This window comes from Mandrillus leucophaeus, unplaced genomic scaffold (assembly GCF_000951045.1).
Source record: "Mandrillus leucophaeus isolate KB7577 unplaced genomic scaffold, Mleu.le_1.0 Scaffold632, whole genome shotgun sequence".
In the NCBI taxonomy this organism is placed as follows: domain Eukaryota; kingdom Metazoa; phylum Chordata; class Mammalia; order Primates; family Cercopithecidae; genus Mandrillus; species Mandrillus leucophaeus.
Window position 1 is genome coordinate 961,283 of NW_012106831.1, and position 13,043 is coordinate 974,325.

At 37.5% G+C, this 13,043-nt stretch overlaps 1 protein-coding gene across 1 annotated transcript in view; it reads right to left on the reverse strand.

Annotated features, from left to right (window-relative positions):
• Nucleotides 1-13,043, reverse strand: part of RECK (reversion-inducing-cysteine-rich protein with kazal motifs) — a 102,509-nt gene that overhangs the window by 49,489 nt on the left and 39,977 nt on the right. The window contains exons 7-8 of the mRNA XM_012000617.1: nucleotides 10,593-10,678; nucleotides 8,851-8,898 (exon numbers count right to left, since the gene is read on the reverse strand). Coding sequence (XP_011856007.1) covers nucleotides 8,851-8,898; nucleotides 10,593-10,678 — 134 coding nt within the window. The remainder of the gene's footprint in view (nucleotides 1-8,850; nucleotides 8,899-10,592; nucleotides 10,679-13,043) is intronic.

Below are 13,043 nucleotides of genomic sequence, written 5' to 3' on the forward strand. Positions count from 1 at the left end.
GGTTTTGCGTGTGGAGAGAAGAATGGGCAGGAAAGGCTTTAAAGCGGTGCCATTTAAACCAGGATTTAAGGCAAAGGTTCCTCTAGTTCAATAGAGGTAGTGATGTTCTGGGACCAGCTTTTTTTTTGTGGGGGGTAGTTGTGGAGAAAAATCTGGATTTGTAGTATTTGCTGATGTTCACGGTGCAAATACCTCCACCCACGGCTGATTTTAAGTTACAAGCTAGCTTGCAAAATCCCTGAATATTTAACAAGTAGTACTCCCTAGCAGGTAGGGAGCTGGTATTGCCAGCTCCAATATACTACACTTTTTGTTCCAAGATTCAGAAGAAGGAATTCCAGGTAGAACAAACAATTCGTACAACTACAACTATCAAATAAAACAACAGGGTCAATCTGGGAATCTATAAGCAGCATGCTGCTTAAGTGTAACAGAGAGAAGAATCAGGAGCTAGACTGAGAAAAGCTTGGGATACTGGGCTGAGGAGCATGCACTGTGTTCTACAGGGAAGCAACTGAAGGGTTTAAAGAAGGTAGTGACATGGATCAAATTTGGTCTTTAAAGAGATGAATCTAGAAGTGGATATAGTAGATAAGAGGAGAAATTAAGACACAGGAAAACTAGTTTGGCAGCTATTATAGGCATCCAGAAAAGTGGCAGAAAAACCTGAGCTAAGGCAATACCTGAGGATCTGGAAGGGAGACTGATTTAAGGTATATTTAGAAGGCAACTCTTTAGGCTTGAGAGACAGTAATTGGTAGGAGGTGATGAGAAAGAGGAAACAGTAGACAATACCTCTTAGGCATTTAAGTTGATGTGCTTGGAAGGATCGTATTGGTACAACCAAACAAGAAATGCAAGAAAAATCATAAGTTTTATTTTGGTATATGTGTGTATGTGTGTGTGTGTGTCTGTGTGTGTGTGTGTGTTGCTGCTTAGGGATGGAAGGGAGGGAAGGGAAGGCAGAAAAGGTGGAGGAAGTAATAATCAATTTGGTTGATTTGAAATCAATCAATTTTGGTTTGATTGTTGTTCCAAGGGAACATCAAAAGTACATGTATCCAATAGTGTTCAGGAGCTCAGAAAAACGAGTTAGCAATGAAAATTCTGAAGTTGTCAGCATATAGGAACAATTAAATCTATGGGAGATGAGACTCCCATAGGGGAAAACCTTGGCCACTTAAGATGAGACCGGGTCACAATCTAATCTGATTTGATCAAATTTCCCTTTTGGAATGATCTCATTCAGGTGACTTCTGAAAAGAATGAACTGGAAAAGGAAATACACTAGCAGCAAGGAGACTAAATAGGAGTTACTCCCCTCCCCAAACTACAAAACAAATATGACAAACCAAAACAACATACAAAGTTTTATACTATCTTAAGCCAGTACTGCAGGACCTAATAGGTTTCGCTCTTTTTGGAGCTCATCAGCTGCAGGTAACGGCTCAAATCTACTCTGATACAGTATACCTGTATAGCATTTTACCATTTATAAAGCCTCTCATTCACAGTCTTCTATTTACTAAATCCTGGCAATCTTTGAAGTTGCCTCAGCATAAACTAAAAGATGCTTTACTTTTAGGTCCTGAGGGCTTTGCTGGGGCAAAGTACCACACGATTCCTTTTGTTAAAATCCCTAAAAGCTGACTGGGCAAGGAACAAAACTGTCCATAGCCTAGGCTGTCGTCTGCCACAACCAGATGGTCTCCTCTATTCTTAGAACCACTGCAGCACAGATCCAATCATACTGAAGCTTAGGAGGCTTCTAGCTGTCCAGAGAATCCTGTTGGTCCTGACATCCCTGCTCCTCTTATCTCTAATTTGGGCTGTTTTTTCATCCCTTTTCCTTTATGCTTCTGGTAGTAAATCTAGAATCAAAGTTAATTTGAAAGAAAAAGAAACAAAATAAAATTAATAGATACACAGAAATCTTTAAGCAGAACATTTTACTGTGACATTTCCTGAGGAAACAGCATACAGTCTGGGTAGGCATACATAAATATACACCAAACACTGGCATCCAGGGGCAGAACAAAGTGTATAGTAAACTACCATTTGTGGTAAATGAGGGTAGAGGATGACTATACATATATATATTTACTTTTATATGCAGAAAATATCTCTAGTAACTTTAGGAACTGGATGGCTGTGGGAAAGATAGTTCATTATATACCATTTTGAATTTTGAACAATGTGAACATCCCCAAAATAAAATTTAACACATACCTGCACCATTCTGTACATTTAGCTGTGTACTGATAGGTGGGGCTAACAGAAGACAGAATCTTCAGAGTCTTAATTTTAGCATTCTCACAGAACCAGAGCCCCATGGCAGAACAATATTTTAGCTGTATTGGCAACTGTTTAGTTTAAAACTTAACTGCCTTAAGATTGAAAAAAAAGTTAGTCCTCACAAAAATACCCGCTACTAACTTTCCTTCATAGTTTCTCACCTTCCTTAATGAAATAACATCAAAAAAGTGTATTGAAGAAAGCTAGCAAAGAAAAGAGAGACATGAAAATGACATTTCTGAAAATACAAAGAAAAGCCTAGAGAAGAATCTGAGAAAGAAGGAAGAAACAAGTAAAAAATATAAAAGGATGATGGCATATTTGTAGCACTGTACTTCAGTGGCTCACACAGCAAATGGAAAGCATTTATGTTTATGGCCATCATGTTAAGAGAATGGCAGGCAAGGCCTGCCATTAAAGGTATAAAATGGATTTACAAACCTCAAACTAAAATTTATCTCATCAGTTTATAGCCATTGCCAGTCTCTGGGAATTTATCAGCCTTTATTACCTTAATGAAGCTTATTCTGACATTCAAGGAAGAAAATAACCATCAACAACCAAAAAAAATTTTTAAATCATAATTCTGGTAGCTAGAAGAAAATGTTCACAGCCAACATGTGAACGAAGACTATGCAAAAAGAATCTACACTGTATTTCACACCCCCTGAAAAACACGAATTCGTTTTTACTTTAGTTCTAATCAGCCAGTGTGCACAAGTATGGCTATTCCTATGGTTTACAGCCAGCATCTGTTCTGACTACTGGTGCCTATGTAACTACAGTTGCTGAATACTTTGAATATCATCTCTGGTTCTATCTTCACAACACATTCATGAACCCCATGTGGCCTAACCAATACTTTTAGGTGGGTTAAAGGACAAAGCCTGTGAAAATGCAGAGAAACTAGAACTGAGCATGTCCACAAAACTTGAACACTGTCTCTTATACACATCTAGATGTGTATAAGAGACAGGAACTGAGCATGTCCACAAAACTTGAACATGCCCATAAAGGAGTTATCAAGCTAATGGTTGATTTGGGTAGCTCCTACAGGCCAGGGTTTGGTGACCCCACAATCAAAACAAATGTGATTCTCAAAAGAAGTACTCTTAAGTAGCGAACGATGTATTATTTCTTAGGTATTCATCAGAATAAGAGAGCTATGGAGTTGGAAGAGAGATCATCAAATCTCCTATCTGTTGCAAAAATCCCCTTCATATGATGAATCCAGGTAAGTCTTTACTTGAACATTTCCAGTGAGAGGAATTTCTCTGTTTCTGGAATATCTCATTCCATTTTGATCAATTTCAGATCAGTATCTGGCTCCTTCTTTTCTAGTTCCCTAAAGAAACTCAGCTCTCTACTTTTTTCAAAAGAATAGATTATTTTAGATTCTATTAGATTCTAAAAGATTCTATTCTCTTTCAAAACCCAGCTTTCTATTCTTTTTATACTTTCTCTTCTATGGAGCTCTCACTCACTCCAAGGTTCAAGGGTTACTTCAAGGTTGACTGTGGGCATGATAATTCTCCTCATCTTTAGTCTGGATTCCTAATCACCTCTGAGATATGGGTCTTTACATTAAAAGACCCTAACACACCATATGCTTCAATTTCTTCAAATTCCTTTCACAACATAAATGCTACTGCTGCTATGTTTTCTTTCTTTAAAATCCAGTGATACATTACTATTGTTTTAAAAATCTGTGTCCTAATTTACCCACTTTCTATTTTCACATTCTCTTTTGCATCTCAAATAATTTTCTGTCTGAAGTAGATATTTCAGAACTTCCTTTACAGAGAACTTCTAGAAAAGGTCCACTAATGGCAATTCTAGAATAGAATTGAAATAGCTTAATTTTGCCTCTTTCTTGAAATATATTTTTGCTGGATACAGAATGCTAGATTGATAGTTACTTTCTTTCGGAACCATTTAGGAATCATTCTACTGTCTTCTGGCTTCCTCTGTTGCTACTGGGAAATCAGTCGCTGGTCTTCTTTGAAGACAATGCCTTTTTTTCTGACTACTTTTAAAATCTTTGGCTATGATGTCTGTCTATAATATGTGGATTTTTTTTCCCTTTGATTCTGCTGGGTATTTGTAGGGCTTCTTTAAACCCTGCTCCTGCCCATCCTATTTATTTTTCTCCTAGTACTCCAATTAGAGAGGATTTTCTCACTCTATCCTTCCTGTGTCCTAAACTATTTTTCAGCCTCATGTCCCTCTTTCTTTTCCATATAATTTCTTTAGCTCTATCTTCCAATTTACTAACTTTCTTTGCTGTACCTAAACTATTACAACACCCATCCATTGTGTTTGTATTTCAATTATACTGTTCTGGAAATTCTCTTTGATTCTTTTTCAAGTATGCTTGCTCTTCTTCTTCTTTTTTTTTTTTTTTTGCAACCTCCACCTCCCAGGTTCAAGTGATTCTCCTGCTTCAGCCTCCCGAGTACCTGGAATTACAGGTGTGCACCACCACACCTGGCTAATTTTTGCATTTTTAGTAGAGACAGGGTTTCATTATGTTAGCCAAGCTGGTCTCAAACGCCTAACGTCAGGTGATCCACCCGCCTTAGCCTCCCAAAGTGCTGGGATTACACGTGTGAGCTACCGTACCCTGCCTGCTCTTCATATTTGTAAACCTATTTTATTTCTTAAACATATTAAACATTTTAGTCTGCATCTGATAATTTCTATATCTGAAGTATCTTTAGGTCTGATTCTGTTCACCATTGTTCCTGTTGGCTTTTATTTGACGAATCATGTTTTCTGGTGAGTTCTGTGACTTTTTTATTGTGAACTGCTTATTTTCCTTAGGACTTTATCTGTGGAAATCCCAAGAGGTCTGAAATACAAGATCAGTTCCTCCAGAGAGAATCTGTGTTACCTTTTCTCAAGCATCTAAGGGCCACTACCATTTCAGAACCACTTGAAATAAAATTCTCAGCTTGAGGTTTTATAAACACTCACTTGATACAAATTTGGGCTGCAAACTCATGTGAAGACCAGCTTAGAGTTATGAATTTTCAATGGAGGTAAGATTAATGTTGGAGAGAAACAGTTTTCCCTGCAGACACCCCTGGAAAGGGAGATGAGCATATTTCCTGGTCACCCTAATACTAAGTGTATAGTCCCTTTGGAATCCCAAATTTATTGGTGGGAAGGGGAGGGGATTTCAATCAGATTTTCCACCTTCAATCAGAACCCAGGATTTGTCTCCTGACTTCTGAGCCTCATGAAGCTACAAAGCTATAAAAATTGATTCAGCAAATGCCCTCAAAGCTAATGCCTTCTTTACTGCTCTTACTTCTCTGGATTCCTGCCTTCATTTAGTTTTTGGCTTGAGCATTCCGTATTTTCTTTCCAGCAAATTCATCTAGCATTTTAAGTTATTTTCACCTGGAGGATTGGTCCAGGTACCAAGTCTGCCCTATTGCCAGAAAGAGAAGTTTTAACTAGTACCTTTAAGTATAGAAGAATAGTAAATGAATGCCAGGAAACTAAGCTTAAAAGATTAGATTATGTCCCTGAATATTATCTATATTCAATTCATCATAACAAATCTTGCTGATGGATTCTGCCTTTGAATCTCTGATTTATTCTTGAATATTTGACTCTATTACTATTATCCTAGTCTGGGATTTATTGTCTCTTTTTAGCTAAGCTAGAGGGGTTTGTGGGATCTAAAACCTAGCCTGCACAGGATTATGAGTTTAAGTTTTCTAAAATATTGGCTTTGTTATTTGTTATATATTGGTCTCCTTTTAAGAACCTTCATCATCACCCTCTCATTAATAATGAGTTGAGCCTCAAAATGCCATCTTTTCAGGATTTGGTCCCACTTTACCTGTCCGAGCACAGATTTGCAGACCAAAATAGGTCTGTCTTCTCTTTTCCTCCTGCATAAGCCATGTGCATTTCTGACAACATACCTTTGATCCACAGTCTTAGGTCTTTAGGTCTTTTTTTTTTTTTTTGAAATGGAGTCTCGCTCTGTCTCCCAGGCTGGAGTGCAGTGGCACGAACTCGGCTCATTGCAAGCTTTGCCTCCCGGGTTCAGGCCATTCTCCTGCCTCCATCTCCGGAGTAGCTGGGACTACAGGCACCTGCCACCAAGCCCGGCTAAATTTTTTATATTTTTTACTAGAGACGGGGTTTCACTGCATTAGCCAGGATGGTCTCGATCTCCTGATCTCATGATCCGCCCGCCTCAGCCTCCCAAAGTGCTGGGATTACAGGCGTGGGCCACCACGCCCGGCCAGGTCTTTAGGTCTTTACCCAAATTATACCAATCCTTTCAGGCCTCTCTCATGTGTAACTTTTTTCCTGATAACTCCAAACATTCTTGCTCTGCTTTCTTATTTCCCAGAGCCCTTATGTGTGCAGTATATATTTTAATTAGCCTGACTCAATTAGATATAATTCTTTACTATTTGGAGTTATGCTAAAAGTTGCTTAATCAGAATTCTAAACTAAGTCTGATTCCAGTTAATGCTCTAATATATAAAACTCTTGGTATTCCACAGGTACTTGTTAATTTGCATAAGAAAAACATAGACTATAAAATCAGATGTAACAATGCTTTACATTAAACTGGTTTATCTTAGATTAGCTAGAACAAGACAAAATCTTAAATGGCATTAAAATTTTAAAGCTTTATTTAAGTAAATTTCTTAGCAAATCCCCTCAAAAGGAACTCTAAAACAGCTTACCAAAAAAAAAGAAAAACATTAGCTCCTACAAATGTAATTACTCATTCTCTGAAACTCAAATCAAACTATACATAAAACCACTCTCTGGGGTAAATGCTACCCTTAAAATTGCAAGCCTATGGAAATGGCTTATACATCTACAAGTTCATCTCAGGGACCATTCCAGTGTTAAGGAAAAGATATTAAAAGCCTAGTTTATAAATTATTCTGATGTTGATAAACAACCAGTCCAGTTAAAATAGGCTATATTACACCAAATTTACCCAATTCACTTTGTAACAAATAGCTTTTATGTCTAGACTAGACTTCAACAATCATGACAGTGACTGTTATAGGTTTATAATGCAGAACCCTTTCTGCATTAAAGTACTCTTATCTCTATTTTCGTTTCTAAATAACGTGTAAGAAATCAAATTGAGTCTTATATTGAAGAATTTGTGGGATCAACTCTTAATATAAAAACAAAAGAACCCTTCTGCCATACAGATTTTTGGAAAATGGTTGCTTAATTCTAGGCCAAATTAGGGAAGATAGAGAAAAGTAAACTATTCTTAGTATTTCTATCATAGGACAGTTTGTCTCTCTTACCTTTCCTGTCTCGTCCTTCATCAACACATACTGGCAGACTTCCTAGGGCAATGCAGAAATCCAGACAAGAGAAGGAAGCACACTAAAATAATGGAGGACAGGCTATGGAAGATGGACAGTGTCAGACATCATGTAGGAGAAAAGAAGGAATTATCACAGTTAGCCACTTTGTTCAAGAGAAACTAAAACTGGTTATTTCAAAGATAGAGAGATAAGAAAATAAAGATCTTTTACTTCTCTGTAGCAGGGCTCCTTTCAATAAGAACAGAGGAAAGCTATAATTTGGAAATTTGTCTTCAGACGAATAGATATAACTTAGCAAACAGTACAAAGGGACAAAAGATAAATAAGACTGTCCAGTTTAAAAATAAGAGAGACAGGCTTTGAGAAAATAAAAAACAAAAACAAAAACAAAACTATAACCTAGTAGTTAAGAGAGTTATTCTATCTTCTTCAAGAAAACACAGCAATAGGAATCCCAATGTTTGTATATAAAAATGGTGCATGAGATATATGCACTTAAGTATCCTTAATTACACAGCCTTACACTATGAAAAACAGTAATATTGTCACATTTAAGAACAGAGTTCTAGAAAATGAACAAAGTAGCCCCAATGAGGAGGTTTTTTCATATCAGGGACAATCTTCTGCACATATTTGTATGGTGTAAAATACTTCCGCTATACCCCTGCCTTAATATCTACCCCATCTAGATACCAGTGTTAGAAATCCCACCATTGAGAGGAGAGTCCTTCAGATTTAATATAGCTTTTGTAACTTAGTATTTTTTTCCCCAAATGCAAGATTCTAGGAAAGTCTGAGCTATTCACACTAGCCCTGTGATTTTCTTTCATTACTTTTCTTTATGATTAGAGGTAGTTTATAGAAATGAAAACCACCTGGATGGGTTAAGAGATAGGAGATGGGACAAAAGAGAACATGAAACCTGAGAAAAACTATTTCACAAGCTTGGATACAACTAGTTGCTTTGTTATAAAAATATTATAGGTTAAATCCTTTGTATGTGAGATTTAGGCATTTCTTTAAAATTAATACTTCATTTCAACAAAAATCAACTAAAACCAAAACATTTCCAAAAACAGTAAATGACATTTTTGTCAATGCTAAATTTTCTGTAAGGTAAAAGGGAAGTTGTATAAAAATAAATTCATTTAAAAAATTTAAGTAATTTTGTTAATTCTGATAACATCTGAATAGGCTATCTACATTTGTTAAATAAAATGCATACCTCATATTCTTTTCTGCAAACTTTGGAAATATCATTCTTTGAAGATGCCTAAAAACCAACAAATTTCTCCATTAATTTATTATACATGCTATTCAGCACAGGACAAAAAGAACACAAATTAGCATATGTTAATTACTGATATAGTATCCTTTATTTCATCAAGGAAAACCTTTGTTTAAATATTTTAAAGTCCCTAAAATACAATAAACAAATTTCATGCAATTTCTTAAAATGAACATCATCCCTAGGGCTACTCAATATTCTAGAGCTTTGCTCTAACTTTTATGGCTTTAATCTCACATAATAACACAGTCCTTTTGTTATTTCAGAAACTAGATGTCTTTGAAGGAAATTGTAAATCAGGACTTTTTTTTTTTTTTTTTTAAGCTGAATTCCACTCTGTAGCAAATTTTCTTGTGAAGTTCTGCCAGGGCACCTACATTTTGCTTTTTCTTTAACTCTTCACATTCTAAACTTTCAATCTGAACTCGCTGAGTATATGATGGAGGGGGCAACTAAATAGGGAAGAGGTACTATGCCAGGCATTTAACAAGTTATTTTTGTGTAAGTCTCTTAACAAGTTTATAAAGAAGATACTAACCCCTCTACAGATGAGGAAACTGGTGCTTAGAGAAGTAGGAAGTTATTTACCATATTTAAGTATATACTTTCTATATAAAAGAAGCCAAAAAAAAAAAAATTCTGCTGAGGGGTGGTTGTTTTTCCACATGAGTCAGTCTCTATTCCAGAGCTGTGGGCTCTGGTTCCTTGCTCCATTCTTCCTGTTCTATCACCTAGGCCCGTGCAATTTAGAATAGGCCAGCTGATGAGGACAGGGAGAGCAAGAAGAATGGGCGAGCAACCATTTTACAACTCACTAAACCCATCATACTTCAAATCCTCTGCAACTCAGCTTCACCTCAATGCCTGGAGGACAGCAGCAGACAGCTAGGTCATGTGCTGCCCAGACTGTTGGTCAGGCTATAGGATAGTCATCTCTGTGAAAGTGAAGGCGATACCATATCTCATATACTCTTGTCCAGAGATAAGACCCTAGAAGAAGAAAATAAGAGAAGGCTTTCCAACTGTGGTTTCAGTTCCATCTAATCATTTCTAGTTTCCCAATTAAGTTTATTCCTGCCACTTGCAGTAGAGGAAACAGGAGGCTAGTATTTCCTCTCTGAGAAACCACTACTAAAATATGCGAAGTGAGGACAAACTCAGGCACGTAAGCTGAATTGGGGCAGAACTATATCAAATCAAAAATAAGTAATAACTCATTGTAGGAGTCACATTCATCTTAGGAGCAGAGAAGGGATATAAGAACACACTTAGGGTAAAGCCATGATGAAACAGAGAAAAGATGATGAAAAAATAAGCCAACTGTGTCAAATGTTCTCATTCAAGCACACCCTAAATTTATCCAGCCATTTAGAGTCACTCAGATTGACTTAGCATGATTGCAGGCAAAGTATGGAAGACTTAAAAATCATATAATATTGTTTTTTGCACGGCAGAGACAAGGAAAGATAAGAAAGAATAAAAGAAGGATGAGGCCACATGCAGCAGTCATAAATAAAACAGCAAGTCTAAAAGGAAATGGTCTATACAACAAATGCTAAATTTGCAGTTTTTGTGGGTTACCTCTGCAAAGCTAGGAGGTGGGCAAGGCCCAAGACATATGCACAGCTAAAACCAAACTGCACTCCATGATGCTTGAGAGCCTCACTGCCCAGTGTTACCTGCTTGCATGCCTGTCGACACTCCAAGGCAATAGCCAGTTCACAGCAGCCTAAGCCAACCCAGCCATCAGACTTCTTAAACACACCTTAAAAACAAAATGTTTAAATGTTTTGGTCATAAGTAGCAATAAAAACAAATAGCATGCCAGATGTTTCATGGCTACTACTAAAGTCAAAGCAGGTATCCACAAGAAAACTGGTTCAGACAGCAGGGCCTCAAAATTATTAAGGACCTCCCTTTACCCTTACTTCTACTATCAGTCTCTTTCAAAGTCCTTCACAGCATAATTATCAGGTCCTTTGTTTTTTCTCTTTTCCCTCCCACCCTAAATGCTCTTTAAGTCATTCTCACTCTTGGGTAGGTAACATCTTTACCAGAGGACATACAAGGGAAGAAAAGCAAGGAAGAGGGCTTTCTTACTGTTAGACTGTTGATAAGAGGCAAAGGTTTTAATTTAACTTAAGCAAACTAACAAGAAAGGGCACAAGTATTACTGTATTCAAAACAGTAAATACCTAGAATAGCATAAAATTCATGATCCTGTTTAAAAACTGATACTTAGTAAATGGGGCAATTTTTGTGAGTCAGGTATATCCGGCTTTGATGGGCACATTTAATCATGGGGCAAAATGACTATGTATTATTCTGGTTCAATTTATGTTCAGCAGTGACTCTTCCAACCAAATTATTGTGAAACTAAAGATGATAAAATCATAAAAAGTGTTCTAATTTTTTTTTGAGACAGAGTCTCGTTCTGTCGCCCAGGCTGGAGTGCGGTGGCGCGACCTTGGCTCACTGTAACCTCCGCCTCCCAGGTTCAAGCAATTCTTCTGCTTCAGCCTCCCGAGTAGCTGGGACTACAGGCATCTGCCACCATGCCCAGCTAATTTTTGTATTTTTAGTAGAGATGGGGTTTCACCACGTTGACCAGGCTGGTCTTGAACTCCTGACCTCAGATAATGTGCTTGCCTTGACCTCCCAAACTGCTAGGATTACAGGTGTTAAGCGACCATGCCCGGGCTTCTAATTTGCTTTTGCAATCATAAATGTCAATGAATTATTCCTAAGGTAAAAGTAGGAGATACGGCCGGGCTCAGTGGCTCCTGCCTGCAATCCCAGCACTTTGGGAGGCCAAAGCGGGCAGATCACTTGAGGTCAGGAGATCAAGACCAGCCTGGCCAACATGGTGAAACCCTATCTCTACTAAAAATTCAAAAATTAGGGGGGCATGGTAGTGCATTCCTGTAGTCCAAACTACTTGGGAGGTTGAGGTGGGAGAACTGCTTGAACCCAGGAGGTGGAGGCTGCAGCGAGCCGAGATTGCACCACTCCAGCCTGGGCAACACCAAGACTGTCTCAAAAAAACAAAAAACCAAAACAACAACAACAAAAGGCTGGGTGTGGTGGCTCACACCTGTAATCCCAGCACTTTGGGAAGCTGAGGTGGGTGGACCACTTGAGGTCAGGAGTTCGAGATCAGCTTGACCAACATAGTGAAACCTCGTCTCCACTAAAAATACAAAATTAGCCAGATGTGGTGGTGCATGCCTGTAATCACAGCTACTTGGGAGGCTGAGGCAGGAGAAGAGCTTGAACCCGGGAGGCAGACGTTGCAGTGAGCTGAGATTGTACCACTGTACTCCAGCCTGGGCAACAAGAGCAAACCTCCATCTCAAAAAAAAAAAAAACAGTAGGAGATACAAGAAATGATTATGAAAAGAGAAAAGTCTTATACTTGTAGGAATGCTGCAAATTCCTCCTTACTTCTTTTAAAATTGCCTTATGCTGCTTCTATGTAATACATAAATTTGGGAATCTACATCTGAAGTAAGTTAGATTATTATTTATATTTGAAAAAAAATGTCAGGGATTCAAGGCAATAAGTAACATAGTTCTGCAAATGAAACTAAGACTTCACAAAACAAATAGAAGCATTCTGCTAAAAAGTAAAACAAAGCAAATAAATGGTTCACAGATAGACAAAGCTCTCAAAATATAATCAACTACCCCAATTATAAGAATTGACTAAAAATACTGCATATTATAAACTTATCTCTATGTGTCTTAAAGGTACAAATGGTAACAAATTCACATCTAGCCTCATTGCCTAGTATAGTTTCTTTTAAATCTTTGCTGCTTGCTATTCAGGTTCCTCACACGTTGGAAAGAATTTTAAATGGAATCAACGTAGGTCATAAACTCTGTGACGTGTTATATCATAATGAAGTACGCTGCTGTATCCAGGTATCCAGTGGCCTCTTAGAAAATATTAACTTATTCAACAAGCATTTATATTTACTGAGCTCTTACTATGTACAAGGTACTCTGTTAGGTGTTATGTGGGCTATGAAATTATGAAATAAATAAAATATATGATTTATCCTATTAGGGAGATTACAGTTTGTTAGCAAGTGTGTGTGTGTGTGTGTTTGTGTGTGTGTGTGTGTGTG